Source organism: Symphalangus syndactylus, chromosome 7 (genome assembly GCF_028878055.3).
Source record: "Symphalangus syndactylus isolate Jambi chromosome 7, NHGRI_mSymSyn1-v2.1_pri, whole genome shotgun sequence".
Taxonomy (NCBI): Eukaryota; Metazoa; Chordata; class Mammalia; order Primates; family Hylobatidae; genus Symphalangus; species Symphalangus syndactylus.
Window position 1 is genome coordinate 93,250,807 of NC_072429.2, and position 21,580 is coordinate 93,272,386.

The following is a 21,580-nucleotide window of genomic DNA, read 5'->3' on the forward strand; positions in this document are numbered from 1 at the left end:
GAATCTAAAACAGTGACATTGAACATAACTTCAGATGAGTTACTAATTGGCATAGCTCTTTTTTAAGAACTTTTTATTCTTATTTGGTGTGCAATTAGAAAATTTCATGCTATTTCTCTAAACTACTGCCATAAAGCCAATAGACATGATTTTTATTACAGCTTTGAGATAATTTGATAAAATTTACCTATTTTAGGTGTTTGGTCATTTTTAGTATATTTACAGAGTTCCAAAATTTACAATTGTAGAATAATTTTACAATCTAATCTTTAGGTAATCATTTAACAGTCTAATTTTAGAATATTATATCACTCCAAAAAGAAACCTTATTCCCATTAGTTAGAAACTCCCATTTGCCAGTCCTCTATCTCTTCGCTGACCCCCTCCCCACCCCTAAACAACTATCAATCCATTTTCTATTTCTATAGATTTTCCTGTTCCAGATAATATTTCAGTTTCATTCATATTGTAACATGTATCATCCCTTTTATGGGGAAATAATCCATTGTAGAGCCATACCACATTTGGTTTATCCATTCATCAGTTGATGGCTATTTAGAGTTGTTTACACTTTTTGGCTATTAAGAATAATGCTACTTGAGCCGGGCGTGGTGGCTTATGCCTGTAATCCCAGCACTTTGGGAGGCCGAGGCAGGTGGATCACGAGGTCAGGAGATCGAGACCATCCTGGCTAACACAGTGAAACCTCGTCTCTACTAAAGATACAAAAAATTAGCCAGGCGAGGTGGCGGGCACCTGTAGTCCCAGCTACTCTGGAGACTGAGGCAGCAGAATGGCATGAACCCGGGGTGGGGCGCAGCTTGCAGTGAGCTGAGATCGCACCACTGCACTCCAGCCTGGGCAACAAAGTGAGACTCTGTCTCAAAAAAAAAAAAAAAAAAGAAAGAATAATGCTACTTGAAACATATGCATTCACGTTTCTGTGTGGACACAGGTTCTCAGTTTTCTAGGGTATATACCTAGAAGTGGAATTGCTGGATAATACAGTAACTATTTAGCTTCCAAGAAACTGCCAACCAAGTTGTTTTCCAAAGTGGCTTCACCATTTGACATTCCCACTAACAATATATAGAGGTTCTAATTTCTGTAATTGCTTTCCAATTCTTACTGTCTTTAATTTTACCCATTTTCTTGGGTGTGGGTTTGCTATCTCATGATTTTGATTTGCATTTCGTTAATGAGCATTGATTTTGAGAATCTTTTTATGTGATTCTTAGCTATTTGCACATCTTTGGAGAAGTGTCTACTCAAATCCTTTGCACATTTTTAAATTGGATTATTTTCACTTGTAAATTTTTTTCAGATATTCTAAATATGAGATTTTATAAGACATCATTTACAAATATTTTCTCCGATTCTGTAGGTTGTTTTTCATTTTCTTGATAGTGTCCTTTAAAGTATAAAAGTTTTTAATTTTGATAGTTAATTTATTCTTTTTTCCCTTACACTTTTGGTGTGATGTCTAACCCAAGGTCACAAAGATTTACTACTATGTTTTGTAAGTGTTTTGTAGTTTTAGCTCTTAAATTTAGGTATAATTCGATTTGAGTTAATTTTTTGTATGGTGTGAGGTAGGGGTCTAAAATAATTCCTTTAAAATCAGGTAGGCTGAGGCACGAGAATTGCTTGAACCCGGGAGGCAGATGTTGCAGTGAGCTGAGATCAAACCACTGCACTCCAGCCTTGGTGATAGTGAGACTCAGTCTCCAAAAAAAAAAAAAAATTATGATATAAATATATATCATAAACAAATATATATCATAAAAACAAAGTCATACTTTTACGTGTTGATAGTCCATTGTTCCAGCACCATTTATTGAAAACACCTCTTTCCCATCAAATTGCATTCTAATAACTCTTATCAAAAATCTATGACAAACTGTTTTTGTGCCATCAAAATGGTGCACATGAATGTCCTGACCATTGCTCTTAAGAGCATCAACAATGTCAAAACGAGAGGCAAACATCAGGTTCTTAGAAGGCTGTGCCCATTGTTATTGTCCAGTTTCTGACTGATAATGAAGCATTGTTACAATGGCGAATTTGAAGTCATTGAGATCACAGAGCTGGGGAAATTGTTGTGAACCTCACAGGCAAGTTAAATAAGTGTGATCATCCTCAGATTTCATGTGCAACTCAAAGATCTAGAAAATTGGCAGAATTATCTGCTTCCATGTCATCAGTTTGGTTTCATTATACTGACAACTTCGGCTGGCATCACAGACCATGAAGAAGCAAGATGAAAACACACAGGAGGGGCCGGGCACGGTGGCTCACACTTGTAATCCCAGCACTTTGGGAGGCCGAGGCGGGTGGATCACGAGGTCAGGAGATCGAGACCACAGTGAAACCCCGTCTCTACTAAAAATACAAAAAAATTAGCCAGGCGTGGTGGCGGGCGCCTGTAGTCCCAGCTACTCAGAGAGGCTGAGGCAGGAGAATGGCGTGAACCCAGGAGGCAGAGCTTGCAGTGAGTCGAGATCGCGCCACTGCACTCCAGCCTGGGCGACAGAGTGAGACTCCATCTCAAAAAAAAAAAAAAAAAATACACAGGAGGGAAAACCCTGGGATTCATGTTCTTGGGGGTATAATACATGCAAATAAAATGCCTCAACAGACAAAAACAAAACCAATTGATAATAAGTGTATAGGTTTATTTCTGTTCTCTCAATTATATTCCGTGGGTCTATATGCCTCTCCTTACGCTAGTACTATACTGTAGTGATTGCTGTAGCTTTGTACTACTTTTTGAATTTGTGAAGAAAAAGTCGTCCTACTTTTTCTTTGACTATTCTGGATCCTTTTTATTTCCATATACATTTTAGGTTCAGTTTTGTCAATTTCTGTACAAAAGACAGCTGGAATTTTGATAGCTATTACATTGCACCTGTAGATCAATTTGGTGGTATGGCCATTTTAGCAATATTAATTCTTACCCAGGCATGGTGGCTCACGCCTGTAATCCCAACAGTTTGGGAGGCCGAGGTGGGCAGACCACTTGAAGCCAGTAGTTTGAGACCAGCCTGGCCAACATGGTGAAAAAAAAAAAAATTATGAACATGGGCTGCCTTTTCATTTATTTAGATGATCTTTTTTCTTTTAACAATGTTTTGTAGTTTTCAGTGTGCAAGTCTTGCACTTTTAAATGTTTTTCTAAGTCTATTATTTTTGATGCTATAGTAAATGGAATTGTTTTATTTTTGGTTGTTGTAGTGTATAGAAATGCAGTTGATTTATTTTGTGTATTGATCTTATGTAACCTTGCTGAACTGGCTTATTAGATCTGGTAGTTTTTTAGTAAATTCTTTTTTATTTTTCTACATATAAGTTCATATTTGTCTTTATCTTGTCATTTTTATAATGTAAATTATTTTTGCTGATTCTTATTTCAGTAATCCACAAAAGAACTTAAAATTTAGAATTTAGGGTTTTTTTTGTTTTGAGACAGAGCCTCACTTTGTTGCCCAGGCTGGAGTGCAGCCGATCTTGGCTCACTGCAACCTTTGCCTCCTGGGTTCAAGTGATTCTCGTGCCTCAGCCTCCCAAGCAACTGGAATCACAGGCATGTGCTATGATGCCTGGTTTTTTGTTTTTTTTTTTTTTGGTTTTTTTTTTTTTTTGATGGAGTCTTGCTCTGTCGCCCAGGCTGGAGTGCAGTGGCATGATCTCAGCTCACTGCAAGCTCCGTCTCCCAGGTTCACGCCATTCTCCTGCCTCAGCCTCCTGAGTAGCTGGGACTACAGGCGCCCACCACCATGCTTGGCTAATTTTTTTGTATTTTTTAGTAGAGATGGGGTTTCACCGTGTTAGCCAGGATGGTCTCAATCTCTTGACCTCATGATCCACCCACCTTGGCCTCCCAAAGTGCTGGGATTACAGGCGTGAGCCACCGTGCCCGGCCTAATTTTTTTTGTTTTTTTTTTTGTATTTTTAGAGACAGGATTTCACTGTGTTGGCCAGGCTGGTCTCAAATTCCTGGCCTCAAGTGATCACCCACTTTCATCTCCCAAAGTGGCAGGATTACAGGCATGAGCTACAATGCCTGGCTAATTTTTTTTTTTTTTTTTTTTTTTTTTTGTATTTTTAGTGGAGATGGGATTTTACCATGTTGGCTAGGCTGGTCTCGAACTCCTGGCCTCAAGTGATCTGCCCACCTTGGCCTCCCAAAGTGCTGGGATCACAGGTATGAGCCACTGCGCCCGGCCTAGAATTTAGGTTGATGAAAAATTCTTACTTTCATGCCCTGTCAGGTAGATAAATGACTTTTTAAATTTTTCTTACGATTCCTTGTATACAGCAGGTAATCATAGTTGTGAAAAATAAGGGGTAAGAATCCAAATTGTGTTGTATTTAAGCTTCATCAGAATAGATGGTACCTTAGATGCAGAATATAATTGTCGTTTATAAGCTTAAATTTCTAGTTGTGCAACATTTACTTTGGCTAGTTTTATCCAGATTATATTTTGAGAGTACTAGAGACCTCAGGCTTAATTTATAGAAGATCTTTAGGCAAACGGAATAGAATATGGCAGGATAAAGCTGTGAAAGTAAGTTGTATGCTGTGAAAATGACCTTTTATATCTAGTCTGGAAAAGTCTAAGTAACTAGTAATGAAATAGGTGCAGAAGTCCTGATGGTCTTTGAATATTAGACTTGCTATCTATCTGAGCAAACACCATCTTTGAGTGAATGCTAGTTGTATAGGAGGAAAGCAATGAACCAGAAGTCAAGAGTTTGGGTGGTTCTTATAGTTTGGCAAAAGGTAACTTATGTGACCTATTGAGAAATTATTTAACTCTTAGTTTCTGTTTCCACCTCTGTGAAAATGAAGAGGTATGGCTGAATAGTGGCTAATGTCCTACTTAGACCAAAAGTTTAGCACTTCTTCTTTCTCTAGTCTCACAGTTGCCCATAAATTGACTTGAAATCTCACATTGTGATCACATAGTAGCCTTTAAAATATATTTATATCAATATCTGGGTTTGGCTTTCTTGAGTTTCTAATTTTTAATTTGTTGGGCTAGTATCTCATAATAGAGAGTTGTTTAAAAAACAAACAAAAAAAAACACAAAAACTCCCCTGGTGATTCTTACTTGCAAATTAGTTAAAGACCACTGCTTTAGCAACATAAAAGGTTAAGGGCAGCTTAATGTAAAGTAATAGTTCAGGCTCCCATTATTTTTAAAATGATGAAATATGGTGATGGAAATAGCAAGAATGAAGTAATGTTACAGCATTTTTATGGTTTATGAAGTAATTTGATATGCTAAGTCGCTGAAGCTGAAGAGCAGTTCTGTGAAACTAGGAAAGTGCTGATCACCCCCCAGTTAGCAAATGAAGGAATTAAATGACTTAAGGTTGCTGTGCTAATTAGAGACAGTCTGGGACTGGAGGCACATCTGACTCCATTCCTATTAAGCCATCTGTTGGGATTATGTATGATAGATAATCTCAAAGACTTTTAGTCGCTTCTATTATGTGTTTAATTATCTTTCAAATGGGACAATTAACAACTCAGAAGAACAAAGGTTAATAATCCAAAGTTGCAAGTCTATATTACTCTTTAGGCTGATGACTTTTAAAAAATTCCCTATATATTTTCAATTATGAGTTTTAATTATATTAAACTATATATTATGTAAAATGAATTGTGTAATAAAAATTTTTAATAATGGCCACCAATTGAGGTAGAAAACAGACTGGATGGGAACAGGGTGAAACTAATTGCATAATATGGTAATGACTCAAGTTGTCACATAAAATTGGGTGTTTACTTGGCTGGTGTTCCTTGGAGGTTATGGTTACAGATATACCGGAAGATCCACTCATCAATTTTCTCCCTTGTGTTAATGGTGATTGATTTAATTTTTTATGTATCTCTTCCAACTTCCCCAACCCCCATTTTTTTAAAAGGCAGGAAAATATAACCCATGGGCACTCTAGTACTTTGATTCACTGTGGTACTGCTGTGCTATTCCTCATGCTCCTATATATGGGTAGAACAGTCTATTCTTTGGTGCAATCACTTTGGATACTTTTGGTCTCTGTGGCTGTGGTTCCCATTAGTTCTTTGTATACGTGCCTCTTCATGCCTTAGTGTTCTTGGTAGCTAGCCGGTGAATCATCAGAGAGCTGGGCCTCGGAAGTGGTGCTTTGTGGTGGAGTTGACATGAGGCTTACTTCTGTCCTTCTTCTCCTCTTAAGAATATCAGGGATGTGAGGAAGCCCTGTATGTAATTCTGCACTAATCTCGCTGCCTTTCAACCTTTGGCTTTCGTGGAAATGTGAGACAGAACTGCTGTGGTGTTTTCACCTGTCTTAGGAAAGACAGCTCTGAGAAGTATAAGAAAGGTTGCCTTGAGAAATTCTGTTTCCTTAAGTAACTAATGTTTTCATAGTAAGTATTCAACATTGTCTATTCCTATTGGTTCACTGTGCTTTCTCTCCCTTTAGCCCCCCAGGTTCGCCTAATAGTCTTGGCTACTTCCCTACAGCTGCTAATCTTAGCGGTGTCCCTCCACAGCCTGGCACGGTGGTCAGAATGCAGGGCCTGGCCTACAATACTGGAGTTAAGGAAATTCTTAACTTCTTCCAAGGTTACCAGGTCAGTAGCTTGAAGGAGAATAATCCTCAGTGCCCTTATTACTTAAGTTGATTTGCCTAAAGAATACAGCCAGGAAAGAAACAGATTCTATGAAAGTCATGTGTGTATATATGCTAATGGATTTGCTTATGGAAATAAATAGATCTGGAGTCACTGTGGGGACCAACTTCAGACTCATCCCCTTGTCAAAAATTAAGGCTTTTCCATGCTGTCTTAAGTCTTCCAACTTAATCTGTTGGTTATTTTTTGAAAACTGAGCTACTTTGGGAAAGCTCTTTAGGGCATGCAGCAGTATGAGTGTTTACATCTAGAATAGGATTGGCTAAGGGGTTTTATTCAAAGTCAAGAGTCAAATCCTTGACTAAACCAATAAGTACTTAAACATGGGTTTTAAAGGTGAGTATTTAAGCATGGCCAGAGGCCTCTGGATAACCTAAAAAAAAAATTGCCTAACTCCTAGGACACTCATGAGTCTTTAGGTGGTAACACCTTAGAATGAGCTCTCAGGTGTTTGGCGAGAATGTGACGCTAATGTTTGCTCTTGGCAGTTTTTTTCTAACCCCGTCTGTGTCCATCAGCTGTTTTCTCACATGTGCTAAAGAATGAGATGATTTTTAGTAAGAGTTGTTTAACAGTGAACATTGCCATTCCATCTAAGCAGATACCTTTCTTTCCTCAAGTCACATAATTAACTAAGTCGTGAATTCCTTCTTTCCTGCCATTTCTAAAAAATAAGTAATTTACAGTCTTTTTATTGTACTAATAGCAAAAATTGTCCTCTTTCCTCCTGGATCTGAATGTTGCTTGAGTCTTTGGAGTTGAGAAACTGTTTTCGGAATAATAGTCACATTCTAAAATAGCCCTTGAGCATTTTCAGTACAGCATTACAAGGGTTGTGTCTGTAGAGGGTATTTGATGATTAGAACGGGTTTACGAGCTTGGCATCTATGAGTCATGGAGGACTGTGATCTCAGCTAAAATTATCTCAGGGGTGATACTACCAGCCCAGACCTACCAAGTGGCTGTCATTTTCTCAGGGGCTTTTAAACATACAAAGGACACTTTCTGACAAAGAAAATATATGACTGATAGTGAAAAGCTGAAGGAAGGTGGAGGTCAGTAGATACTCACTCCTCCCTAAGCAATTTTGCTGCCCTCGGAAGACTTTGAAAGGGATTAAAAAGTTACTTTTTAAACTTCCTGTCTGATTCATTAGATTATAAAAGGAAGATTTTACTGAAAGCTTATTGAAAAGGTTGCTTATTATGGAGAAAACATTTTGACTTGTGTATTTTATTTTTTCCATTGTTTTCCAAGTGAAGAAAGTTCAAAGAAAGTTTCAGGTCTTAGTACTCAGCTGAATTAATTTCTTTTTCGTTTGTTTGACTAACAAACTTTTACATTCACACTGAATAGAATTAGGTTGCCTTACATATAAATTAGTAATGAGATTAAGCAAAATTGCTCTTTATTATTAAGAGTGTCGGCCAGGCATGGTGGCTTACGCCTGTAATCCCAGCACTTTGGGAGACCGAGGCGGGTGGATCACTTGAAGTCAGGAGTTCAAGACCAGCCTGACCAACATGAAACCCCGTCTGTACTAAAAATACAAAAACTAGCCAGGCATGGTGGCATTCGCCTGTAGTCGCAGCTACTCAGGAGGCTGAGGCAGGAGAATAGCTTCAACCCAGGAGGCTGAGGTTACAGTGAGCCAAGATCACGCCACTGCACTCCAGCCTGGGTGACAGAGCGAGACTCTGTTTCAGAAAAAAAAGTGTCATGGCTGGCATTTGTGGGTATTTATTTTACCACAACCATGCAATAGGGATTATTTCTATGTTTATGACTAAAAGATTCACATTCTTCAAAATTGAGATAACATAACTTCAGTCTGTAGCAGTTTTTCTTTGTAGTAACTTCTTAGAACCATTCAAGTTTGGAATAGAGTTGTCTAGTATAACCAGAAACATAACGATTGTGCAATATTATTTCATCTCAAGGCATTTGACCTTCATTTCTGAAGTGCTTGGAATTTATGAACTGGAAGAGTGAGTTAGGATTACATAGGAACTTCAGTTACCTAATTCAACATATCAAATTATTCTGGTAGCTTCTTCAGTAATTTGAGCTTTGAGGCAGTCATAATGCATGCACTCAAAAATCTTTACACCTAACCCAAGTTTGTATCATTCTTACATAAAACGTGTATTTTCTAGTGTCTTGAAGAGTCCGTGCCTTCTTGTTTCATGTTCTCAGTTAAATTCACTATGGGGTTCCATCTTTAGATTTGGCAACCAAGATGATAAAATCAGTGGATGACATTTTTTAAAAACCGTTCACTTAAGTGTAATCTGTGTTTACCTAGAGTGCATATATTGGCTGTTGCTGGCTTAATGGGAGGTTGTTATTTTATATAGTTATATAATAACTACATAACTAAGCAAATATCCAGGCAATAATTGGTTGAGTAAATAAAATTTTTTTCTTTTTTCTTTTTGAGATGGAGTCTCACTCCGTCGCCCAGGCTGTAGTGCAGTGGCGCAATCTCGGCTCACTGCAACCTCGGCCTCCTGGGTTCAAGCAATTCTCCTGCCTCAGCCTCTCAAGTAGCTGAGATTACATGCGTGCCACCATGCCTGGCTAATATTTTGTATTTTTTTGGTAGAGACGGGGTTTCACCGTGCTGGCCAGGCTGGTCTCCAACTCCTGACCTCGTGACCTGCCTGCGTCGGCATCCCAAAGTGCTAGGATTACAGGCATGAACCACCGCAGCTGGCCTATTTTTCTTTTCTATCTGTTCTGAAGCTGAAGAAATTTGATGGCCTCTGATTCTGTCTCTTAAAAATACATATCTTGATGTAATAATGGCATATATAATTTTATAAATTATCTTTAAATATAATTTTTTTATGTATTTTCCCCCAACCTTTAACAAAATTTCTTACGTAAAACTACTCTAGGCCAGGCGCAGTGGCTCACACCTGTAATCCCAGCAGTTTGGGAGGCCGAGGCAGGTGGATCACCTGAGGCCAGGAGTTCAAGACCAGCCTGGCCAACATGGTGAAACCCTGTCTCTACTAAAAATACAAAAAATAGCCACGCATGGTGGTGCACGCCTGTAGTCCCAGCTACTCAGGAGGCTGAGGCAGGAGAAGTGCTTGAACCCAGGAGGTGGAAGTTGCAGTGAGCTGAGAATGCGACATTGCACTCCAGCCTGGGTGACAGAGCAAGACTCTGTCTCAAAACAAATAAACAAAAAACTACTCTTTGTGTCTTCCATACTTCATCTGGGGTGGAGATAAAGCCACAAAGACCAAGGATTTACAAACTACCATGAAAATACTTGGTAATGAGGATGTCATTCTGGTCCATAAACGTGTGTATATTTTAGATGATGTGTTTTCATACTGAATGGACTCTCAGGTATCCTTACATAAGTCCTTCAACATTTTCATTTGCTCTTTGTACTACCCTTTACTGTCAATGCCTTTTACATTTTCAATAGATGCTAGTTTTTGTTTCTCTTCAAGTACTGATTATTGTTTCTTTGGACCTCTCACTACTTGCTGCCCTGCTGAGAGAATTAGACTGATATTACAAATACATCTAACACTATCTAAAATTCACTGCATTGTTTGGAGATACTGGGTATTAGGCTTATTGTACAATCCCTTGCAAATAACTAGTGCTCAAATATTTGATATTTAATCATACTTGTAGTAGCATGAAAACAGTACTAGGCAAGATCTGAAGAAATTGGCCTCCTAAGTTCTTGTGGTATGGTGTTTTGTGTGTGTGTGTAATCCATGTTTTCAATCTAATGTCCATCCTAGAAGGGACTTTTATGGTATTTAAACATGTTGAGAAATAAAGATTTGGGTTAGTAGATATGTATATGGCTTGTACCTGTGTTTGTTTCCTCCTATCTAAATGTCCTATACTTTTGTTGGTAGATCTATGTAGTTGAAATATTATCCATAGTGACAGTTTGTCCGTCTTTTGATCCTGTTTGTTTTAACTTGCATTTTAGTATGCAACCGAGGATGGACTTATACACACAAATGACCAGGCCAGGACTCTACCCAAAGAATGGGTTTGTATTTAAGGGCCCCAGCAGTTAGAACATCCTCAGAAAAGGTAAGGCTTTATGATGTGCAAGTTAAATTATAAAGGGCCAAACAAATAGAGATCAAGATTCTGAAGGCATTTAGAAATCAACTGAGAGAATCCTTCTTTTCTTTAGTGTAATGTAAAATATCAGATATCCTGGAAGGAATGGAGACTAGAACTAACTTTGTCATCTAGGTACATAGAATCTAAGCAACATTAATGGATGAGAGTTGTGTTATTGTGGGGCAAGGGAAAACTTTTCCCTTTGGACATTAATTTACTATCTCTCATATGGAGTATGAGTTGGGTATTCTTTTTTTTAATTGAGGTAAAAATTACATAACATAAAATTAACCATTTTAAACTCATTTACAACTCAGTGGTTTTTAGTATATTCACAAAATCGGGCAACTACTACCTCAATTTAGTTCTAAAACATTTCTGTCACTCCCTGTTTTCTCTCCCAATAGCTCCTGGCAACTAATCTGCTTTGTCTCTATGGATTTGGCTATTCTGGATATTTCATATAAATGGAATCATACATGTGACCTTTTCTGTGTTTGTCTTTTTAGATTCACCCTTGTAGCACGTGTTAATGCTTCATTTGTTTTTATCACTGAATAATATTTCATTGTATGGACATACGACATTTTATTTATCCACTGATGGACATTTTAATTGTTTGCACTTTCTGGCTATTGTGAATGGTGCTGATGTGAGCACTCATTTATAATTATTTGAATATCTGTTTTTAATTATCTTTGGTGTGTACCCAGGACTATAATCACTGAGTCATGTAGTGATTCTTTTGGATTGGGTATACTTTTTCCTGTTTCCTCTTTTATGTTTTATTTTTATTTTTTTTGAGACGGAGTCTCACACTATTGCCCGGGCTGGAGTGCAATGGCATAATCTCAGCTCACTGCAACCTCTGCCTCCCAGGTTCAGGTGATTCTCCTGCCTCAGCCTCCCGAGTAGCTGGGATTACAGGCGCCTGCTACCACGGCTGGCTTACTTTTTTGTATTTTTTAGTTGAGACGGGGTTTCACTATGTTGGCCAGGCTGGTCTTCAACTCCTTGATCCTGTGATCCGCCCACCTCAGCCTCCCAAAGTGCTGGGATTATAGGTGTGAGCCACTGCACCCGGCCTGTTTCCTCTTCTAAAAAGATTGTTGTAAAATATACACAACAAAACTTAAAAATTTTTAAGTGTCCAGTAGCATTAAGTGTACATTCACATTATTGTGCAACCAGGTACCGCCATCCAGCTCCAGAACTTTCTTGTTTTCTCAAACTAACATTCTGTATACACGAAACAAGAATTCTCCATTCCTCCTTCTCCCCAGCCTATGGTAACTACCATTCTACTTTGTCTCTGTGAATGTGACTGTTCTAGGTAGTCCTTCCTAAGCAGACTGATTTGTCCTTCGGTAACTGGCTTATTTATTTCACTTAGCATTATGTGTTTAAGTAGATTTGGGCATACGTTTAAATGTGCTTTAATCCAAAATGATTGGAAAGTTTTTGTTGCATGTCTTTTTCCTTTTCTAGAACTAAATGTAGACAAAAGGAACCCTGATAATTTTCTTTGAAAATAGTCTTCTAGATTAATGTTTTCTCCTTAGTCCCCATTAATCCACAATCGTTTCTTAAAGGATACTGGCATTCTTTGAGGCTTCTTGGGAGATGTAGTTGTAGGGATGTGTTTGGGAATTGATACTGGTTTTTCATCATTTTTGATTGTTGAGTTTTCTGAAGCTGGCATGCTGGCATGTCATTTTCCAGTTCTATTAACATTTTCATGGCTGAGGACCCTGTGGGTTTTAACCATGTGGATTCTAAACTGGAAATGAGGTTGCCAATACTTTGTCATCATTGAGAAATAAGAATTTGCTTCTTAGCAGTTTGCTCTGAAGTATGGAAACCCCAGTTCTAAGTTGGAAGTGAAGATTTTTTTCAGATGGTTCATTTTCGGTGAGGTTTCAGTATATCTTGGTCCTACCAAGGAGTGTCAGGTACGAATGCTTTGCGGTGGTAATGGGTGTTCTCTAGTCTTTGTCTCAGTGGTGAGAACACATTGTTCTAGCCTGTTGATATCCATTTTGGTCCATATTTTCTTTTCACATGTTCCTTGTTGAACACCATGTTGTTTATGAATTTGATTAACACAGTCTCTATTTTTAAATGAGTATACTGAATAAGAAATGACTAGAAATGGAAGCTTTTGACATTACACCAGAAATAACTGACTATGAACCATTACTCACCACCTCTAGTTTTCTACCCTATGTTTATATATTTGGAGTCATGACAGAATAATAGATCGGGTGCTGTGTTCAAATCCAGATGTCTGCATCTTTTCATCATAAGAAAGTCAGGTTAATGTGCCTTTATATTGCAAATTTTTAAAAATACAGATCTGGCTAAGAGCAGTGGCTCATGCCTGTAATCACAGCACCTTGGGAGACTGAGGTGGGCAGGTCACTTAAGCCCTAGGAATTTGAGACCAGCCTGGGCAACATGGCAAAACCCTGCACTACAAAAAAATACAAAAAATTACCTAGGTGTGGTGGCATTTACCTCCGGCTACTCCGGAGGCTGAGGTGTAGGAGGGTCAATTGAGTCTGGGAGGTCAAGGCTGCAGTGAGCCGTGATTGTACCACTGCACTCCAGCCTGGGTGACAAAGAGCAAGACCCTGTCTCAAAAAAAGCATAGATTACTGTGTGAAATACTTGGCATAATTTATCTCATTTAATTATCTTACCAACTCTAGGAGATAGGATTATAAAAGTATTGGGTGCTCATTGCAAAGAATTTGGAACAGAGAGATAGGTATAAAGAAGTCACTAATAATCTCACCACCCAGAAACAAGCATAATAAATACTTCCTTTCATCCTCTCATACCCTCATGCAATTTTGGACCTTGTTTCTTTCCCCTTAACCTTGTATTGTTATATATATTTTTCACCGCCTCCTTATCAATATCAAATTCATTATCATAACCGAGTGGCTCATCTTATAAGTACTTATATCCACAGTTTCATTTGAGACCCACCATAACCCTGCAAGGAGGCATCATGGGCCCATTTGACAGATGAGGAAATGAAACCCAGAGAGGTTAGGCAACTTACACAAGTCATACAGCTAATGATCAAGTGACAAAAAGATCCAGGCCTTCTGCCTTCACTCTGAGGACGCTTTTCTGTTAACCCAACAGTAGCATGGCAAAGTGCTTCCAGTGGACTGCATGGTGGCCACCGAGATACGTCCACATCCTGATCCCTGGAACCTGTGACTATTACCTTCTATGGAAAAAGGTGTAATGAGGTTCTTGAGGAAAATAGATCATGAATTATCTGGTTGGTCCCTAGATACTATCACTTGTGTAAGAAAGAGGCAGAGGGAAATCAGACAGAGACACAAACAGAAGAGGAGGCAGCAATGTGACGAGGGAGGCAGAGATGAGAGAGCTGTTGACACAGCCCAGGAGTGTTCCCAGCTACCAGCAGCTGGAAGAGGCAAGGACCTGACTGCTCCCTGGAGCCTCCAGAGGATGCGCAGCCCCACCGACACAGTTTCTCACTCCTGGCCTCCAGAATTGTTAGAGAATGAATACCTCTTATTTTATGTCACCCAATTTATGGTAACAGCAGTGACAGGAAACTAACAGTATTTTTAAAAAAAATGTTAAGAGGGCCGGGTGTAGTGGCTCATGCCTGTAATCCCAGCACTTTGGGAGGCCGAGGCAGGTGGATCACGAGATCAGGAGATCGAGACCATCCTGGCTAACATGGTGAAACCCCGTCTCTACTAAAAATACAAAAAATTAGCCGGGGTGTGGTGGCGGGTGCCTGTAGTCCCAGCTACTCGGGAGGCTGGGGCAGGAGAATGGGGTGAACCCAGGAGGCAGAGCTTGCAGTGAGCTGAGATCGCGCCACTGCACTCCAGCCTGGGCGACAGAGCAAGACTCCGACTCAAAAAAAGTGTGTGTGTGTGTGTGTGTGTGTGTGTGTGTGTGTGTTAAGAGGGCCAGGCGCGGTTGCTCATGCCTGTAATCCCAGCACTTTGGTAGGTTGAAGCACGTGGATCATCTGAGGTCAGGAGTTCGTGACCAGTCTGGCCAACATGGCGAAACCCTGTCTTTACTAAAAATAGAATAGCTGGGTGTGGTGGCGTGTACCTATAACCCCAGCTACTCAGGAGGCTGAGGCAGGGGAATTGCTTGAACCCGGGAGGTGGAGGTTTCAGTGAGCCGAGATCACGCCACTGCACTCCAGCCTGGGCGACAGAGCAAGACTCCATCTCAAAAAAAAAAAAAAAAAAAAAATGAGAGAATGATTTCATGGCTGGCTATAGGATCAGGTAAAGAAAGCTAACACCCACAGCAAGGTCTGGCAAAGAAGTCACACTATTCTGTCTTCTCTTGCCTTGTCCCATCAACCCAGCCAACACACGTTGACTATCCCACTAAATCAGTGGAGATATGCCTCATTTAGCCATTCAAGATGCCCACAAGTCTTTCTGGGAAGGAGATTGTGTGTCTGCTGGAAGAAATGCTTCCTCAGATCGCCAGAAAGGGTGTTTTTCTCCAGTTACTGTTACATTCCAAGTTTTTTTTTTTGTTTTGTCCCCATAGAGACAATGCTGGGATACAGGCATGAGCCACTGTGCCTGGCTAAGTTCCAAGTTTCGTATTTGTTAGGTCTCAAACTCAATGTCAGCCCCCAAATTTAAATCTATTAATGATATTTTGGCTTGTACATGGTAGCTCATGCCTGTGCATGGAAGATTGCTTGAGCCTAGAAGTTCAAGAGTAGCCTGGGCAATGTGGTGAGACCTCGTCTCTACAAAAAATTAAAAGATAGTCAGGTGTTGTCGTGCACGCCTGTAGTCCAAGTTACTAGGGAGGCTGAGGTGGGAGGATGGCTTGAGCCCAGGAGGTCGAGGTTGCAGTGAGCTGTCCTTGTGCCACTGCACTCCAGTCTGGACGACAGAGTGAGAGTTAATGAATGAAAACAAGTTTTACAAACTATAGTTTTATATTAATACATAACTTTTGCTGTTATGATTATAATAATCATAGGGACATAGGGTTTTTTTGTGTTGTTTTGGGGATGGAATCTCATTCTGTCGCCCAGGCTGGAGTGCAGTACTTTGATCAGTGTTATCTTTCCCCTTTTTGTTATTGGACTGTCGGCCTTACGCAACAGGGCTTTGCTCTTTTGATACGTGTGTTTTCTAGGCCTTCCATAGGATCTGTTCTAAAGAGTTCAGATTACATAAACTTTCTAAATAACAAGAAATTCCTACTGAGAAATTTTATGCAAAAGTAACACAGTATTTACCTCTGGAGGGTTACCAGTTAATTACATGAAAATGTAAAAACTGTGTATGTGATCATTGTAACTTTATGTTGCAAGTTCTTGTGTAAGATGATTAAAAAGAACAAACTTTTTATAAGATCTTATTTTTTCCATTTAGATAATCTGAGTCGAGAATAACAGTAAAAACACATAGGAAGTACTTATAGTTTCCCAAGTAGCTGGAACTACAGGCGCCCACCACCATGCCTGGCTAAGTTTTTGTATTTTTAGTAGAGAGGGGGTTTCACCATGTTAGCCAGGATGGTCTCAATCTCCTCACCTGGTGATCTGCCTGCCTCGGCCTCCCAGAGTGCTGGGATTACAGGCATAAGCCACCGTGCCCAGCCTTCAAGTGAGCCTTTCACCTTAGCCTCCCTGCTAGCTGAGATTACAGGTGTTCTCCACCATGCCTGGCTGCAGAATTGCAGGGTTTTTAAGGGATTATAGGTTCATTCTGTAGCATATAGCACCAGTGGTGAAATCCAGATATCTTTAAAGACTTCTTTGTATGTAATGCTTTAATGACAGTGTATTACAAAATAAAAACATGTTTTAACACAGATCTTACTTGAAAGGGAAATCAGATTTGTAAATGTCTGCAGTTGTAATTCTCAACTATCTTTAAGTGTTTGCTATAGCTAAATGGGAAGAGGAAACATTTTCTCTATCTCCTTCTGAGATTGATTTTTTTTTTTTTTTTTTTTTTTTTTTTTTTTTTTTTTTTTTTTTTTTTTGCTAGCAGTTAGGAGTCTGCAGTTTCTTTTGTTGTTGTTGTTGTTGAGACGGAGTCCTGCTCTATCGCCAGGCTGAAGTACACTGGCGCAATCTCGGCTCACTGCAACATCCACCTCCCGGGTTCAAGCGATTCTCCTGCCTCAGCCTCCCGAGTAGCTGGGACTACAGGCACACACCACTACTCCCACCTTATTTATTATTTTTAGTAGAGACAGGGTTTCACCATGTTGGCCAGGATGGTCTCCATCTCGACCTCATGATCTGCCTGCCTCACCCTCCCAAAGTGCTGGGATTACAGGCATAAACCACCACTCCTGGCCTCAGTTTCATTGTTACACAGTCAAACTCCACTGAGATTAAAAAGCGGTTCGAGAAGGCCAAACGTTTAACTTTAACTTTTCCTGGCATTTCCACATTTTATCAGAATATGAAGGCTTAATTTTCAGCATCTACAAAGATGCTGTTTCCTAGTATAAATGTGATAGGAATGAAGAAGGTGGTACTCATTGACTGTAATAACTGACAGTCCCAGGGTTGACTGATGTAGCTGGATCCAAAGGTTTGCTCATCCAAGCTCACTCTCTGAGATACCCCTAGCAACACTTGGCCTTCACTGGCCTGGCTTACATCCACCCTAAAACCACAACCTGGGATATACAGGGCTCTAACTGGCCATGCCTGGGCCCCTTGTTTGGCTCAGTGGTAAAACTGCCTCTTAGGGGCTTGAGATTAGGTGATGGGGCAGTTGTTTTCCATTCAGGTGCTACTGCCAAAAGAGGGGTAAAATAGATACTGATCAATAGTGTTGGGTCATTGATTTTCTTATCTGAATTTAGTATCAAAGGAGAAGCCTTTCAGCATGTGGTATTTTAAACTGAGTGCCAAATTGTGGTCACTGTGGAAACCACATTTAAAAGATGCATCCTAACCAGTATTTCTGTGTTTTTTAAATACCTGATTTTAGATTTGTACCATTTGTAGAATCTGTGTTATTAAGGCAAATGTAATCTTGAAATAAATTAATCTTCATGTCCTTCTGATACTTTTTTTTTTTTTTGCTTGCAGTTAGGAGTCTTCAGTTTCATTGTTAAGCAGTAAAACTCCATTAGACATTTCATACTGGCCATATGAAATAAGACTGAAGTCTAAAACATTCCTGTTTTTCATTTACATGTCAAAGTATGCATAACAGCCATGTGTGGGTGGCTCACACATGTAATCTCAGCACTTTACAGTACTTTAGAATGCCAGGCAAGAGGAACACTTGAGGCTGAGTTTGAGACTAGCCTGGACAACATAGGGAGACCTCATCTCTAAAAAATATATATATATCTTTAGCTTAGGGCCAGGTGTTGTGACTCACACCTGTAATCTCAGCACTTTGAGAGGTCAAGGCAGGAGGATTGCTCGAGGCCTGGAGTTTGAGACCAGACTGGTCAGGATGGTGAGAATCTGTCTTTACAAACAATTTGAAAATTAGCTGGATATAGTGGTGTGCCTGTAGTCCCAGCTGTTCAGGAGGCCAAGGTGGAGGATACCTTGAGCCCAGGAATTTGGGGCAGCAACGAGCTCTGATCTCACCACTGTACTCCAGCCTGGGTGACAATGCAAGGCACCATCTCTTTTTGGACCAAAAAAAAAAAAACTGCAGTGAGCTATGATTGGATCATATCACTCCATACTCCATCCTGGGTTATAGAGCTAGACCCTGTTTCAAAAAAATATATAATGCCTACTAAAAGTTCTTATGTTAAGGTTGTATGGTATATAAGTAAAATAGCACCACATGTGGAACCAATCTATTAGTTTAACTCCTGCATCTGCCCATTACTAACTTAATCATTCTTTGCTTCAGTTTTTCCGTCTCTAAAATGGGGATAACAAGGTAATCTAAAAGGTTGTATGTGGGGATGAAATAAATTTATCCATGATCCATATAAGGGTGCTAATCATCAACTAGTCCCAGGCACATAGAGCCCATATGTTTGCTGTTATATCATGCCTTATTGCTTTTTTTTCTTTTTTTGAGACAGAGTCTCCCTCTGTTGCCCAGGCTGGCGTGCAATGGCATGACCTTGGCTCACTGTAACCTCCACTTCCCGGGTTGAAGCAATTCTCCTGCCTCAGCCTCCCAAGTAGCTGGGAATATAGGCACGCACCACCACACCCAGCTAATTTTTGTATTTTTAGTAGAGATGGGGTTTCACCATGTTGGCCAGGCTGGTCTCAGACTCCTGACTTCATGTGATCTGCCTGCCTTGGCCTCCCAAAGTGCTGAGATTACAGGCATGAGCCACCATGCCCGGCCACTTATTGCATCTTATTAAGTGTCTTAGAAATTATTTGGAATTTCTTATACTAGAATTTAACTTTAAAATTTTGTCTAAATGGTTTTGTTTATTTTGGTAATGATATTGAACCTCTAAGGAATGAATGAAATAGTCTCTCCAGAAAGGAGCTGAGCCAAGCAGGGAGTCGGAAACCATACATGTTAAACTAAACACATGATACTACAAAGGGTAGGAGTGGTGCAGAACACCAACTACTGTGTAAACCATGGAAACTTCCTTGGCTAGTGCTGTACTCCCAAAGCCCTTGCCATGTAAATGCCAACTATGTCTGTGTGAAATAATAACTTGGACCATCTTAAAGCTTTTTTTCCACAAAGTCCTTGTGGAATTTGAAATCATTTTTGTGGCTGCTGAGAATGACATTTAGAGACTATAACATTTCCTTTTCTTCTTTTTTTTTTTTTTTTTTTTTTTTCAGTGTTTGAAAGATGTATGGTGATCTTGAAACTGCCAGACACAAGAAAACTTCTAGCAAATTCAAGGGAAGTTTGTCTACACTCAGGCTGCAGTATTTTCAGCAAACTTGATTGGACAAATGGGCCTGTGCCTTATCTTTTGGTGGAGTGAAAAAATTTGAGCCAGTGAAGCCATATCCTTACAGCAAGCAGCATGCAGCATACCTGGCTCTTTGCTGATTGCAAATAGGCATTTAAAATGTGAATTTGGAATCAGATGTCTCCATTACTTCCAGTTAAAATGGCATCATAGGTGTTTCCTAAGTTTTAAGTCTTGGATAAAAACTCCACCAGTGTCTACCATCTCCACCATGAACTCTGTTAAGGAAGCTTCATTTTTGTATATTCTCGCTCTTTTCATTTCCCTATCTTCTGCATAATCATGCCTTCTTGCTAAGTAATTCAAGCAAAAGGTCTTGGAATAATAAAATCACAATCTTAGGAGAAAGAATAAAATTGTTATTTTCCCAGTCTCTTGGTCATGATGATATCTTATAATTAAAAACAAATTAAAATAAATTTTAAAACACCTGAAGATAAATTAGAAGAAATTGTGCACCCTCCACAAAACATACAAAGTTTAAAAATTTGGATCTTTTTCTCAGCAGGTATCAGTTGTAAATAATGAACTAGGGGCCAAAATGTAAAACAAAAAATGAAGCAGCTACATGTAGTTAGTAATTTCTAGTTTGAACTGTAATTGAATATTGTGGCTTCATATGTATTATTTTATATTGTACTTTTTTCATTATTGATGGTTTGGACTTTAATAAGAGAAATTCCATAGTTTTTAATATCCCAGAAGTGAGACAATTTGAACAGTGTATTCTAGAAAACAATACACGAACTGAACAGAAGTGAATGCTTATATATATTATGATAGCCTTAAACCTTTTTCTCTAATGCCTTAACTGTCAAATAATTATAACCTTTTAAAGCATAGGACTGTAGTCAGCATGCTAGACTCAGAGGTAAACACTGATGCAGTTAGAACAGGTACTGATGCTGTCAGTGTTTAACACTATGTTTAGCTGTGTTTATGCTATAAAAGTGCAATATTAGACACTAGCTAGTACTGCTGCCTCATGTAACTCCAAAGAAAACAGGATTTCATTAAGTGCATTGAATGTGGATATTTCTTTAAGTTACTCATATTGTCCTTTGCTTGAATGCAATGCCATGTAGATTTATGTGGTTTTTATTTTCTGTGCATTACTTTAACACCTTAAAGGGAGAAGCAAATATTTCCTTCTTCAGCTGACCAGCAATGGCCCTTTAACTGCAATAGGAAGAAAAAAAAAGGTTTGTGTGAAAATTGGTAATAACTGGCACTTGAGATCAAAAAGAAATTTCTGTATACTTGATGCCTTAAGATGCCCAAAGCTGTCCAAAGCTCTGAAAGACTTTAAGATAGGCAGTGATGCTTACTACAATACTACTGAGTTTTTGTAGAGTTAACATTTGATAATAAAATTTGTCTGTTTAATCTCAATGTTTGCGATTTTTTTTTTGTTTTGTTATTAGAAGAATTGTGGTACTGATGGAAGTACATAGATAAGCCATCTCTTCCTAAGATGGTGGTAGGGTTTTTCTCCAAACTTATGTATAAAAGCTATCAGTGATAAATCTACTCAAGATGGCCTGGCATGATGGCTCACACCTGTAATCCCAGCACTTTGGGAGGCTGAAGCAGGTGGATCAAGAGGTCAGGAGTTCGAGACCAGCCTGGCCAAAGATGATGAAACCCCATCTCTACTAAAACTGCAACAATTAGCCGGGTGCAGTGGTAGGCGCCTGTAGTCTGAGCTACTTGGGAGGCTGAGGCAGGAGAATCGCTTGAACCCAGGAGGCAGAGGTTGCAGTGAGCCGAGATCATGCCATTGCACTCTAGCCTGGGTGACAGAGCAAGACTCCATCTCAAAAAAAAAAAAAAATTTC

General features: G+C 39.4%; 1 protein-coding gene across 6 annotated transcripts in view; it reads left to right on the top strand.

Annotated features, from left to right (window-relative positions):
- Window positions 1-21,134, top strand: part of ESRP1 (epithelial splicing regulatory protein 1) — a 67,911-nt gene extending 46,777 nt beyond the window's left edge. For 2 of the 6 annotated variants that reach the window (XM_063643462.1, XM_055286793.2), the window contains exons 14-16: window positions 6,476-6,626; window positions 10,657-10,763; window positions 19,606-21,134. In XM_063643462.1, coding sequence (XP_063499532.1) covers window positions 6,476-6,626; window positions 10,657-10,731 — 226 coding nt within the window. In that variant the 3' untranslated portion in view covers window positions 10,732-10,763; window positions 19,606-21,134. The remainder of the gene's footprint in view (window positions 1-6,475; window positions 6,627-10,656; window positions 10,764-19,605) is intronic. The other 4 variants (XM_063643461.1, XM_055286794.2, XM_055286796.2 and 1 more) reach the window with 2 other exon arrangements.
- Window positions 21,135-21,580: the final 446 nt, after the last annotated feature.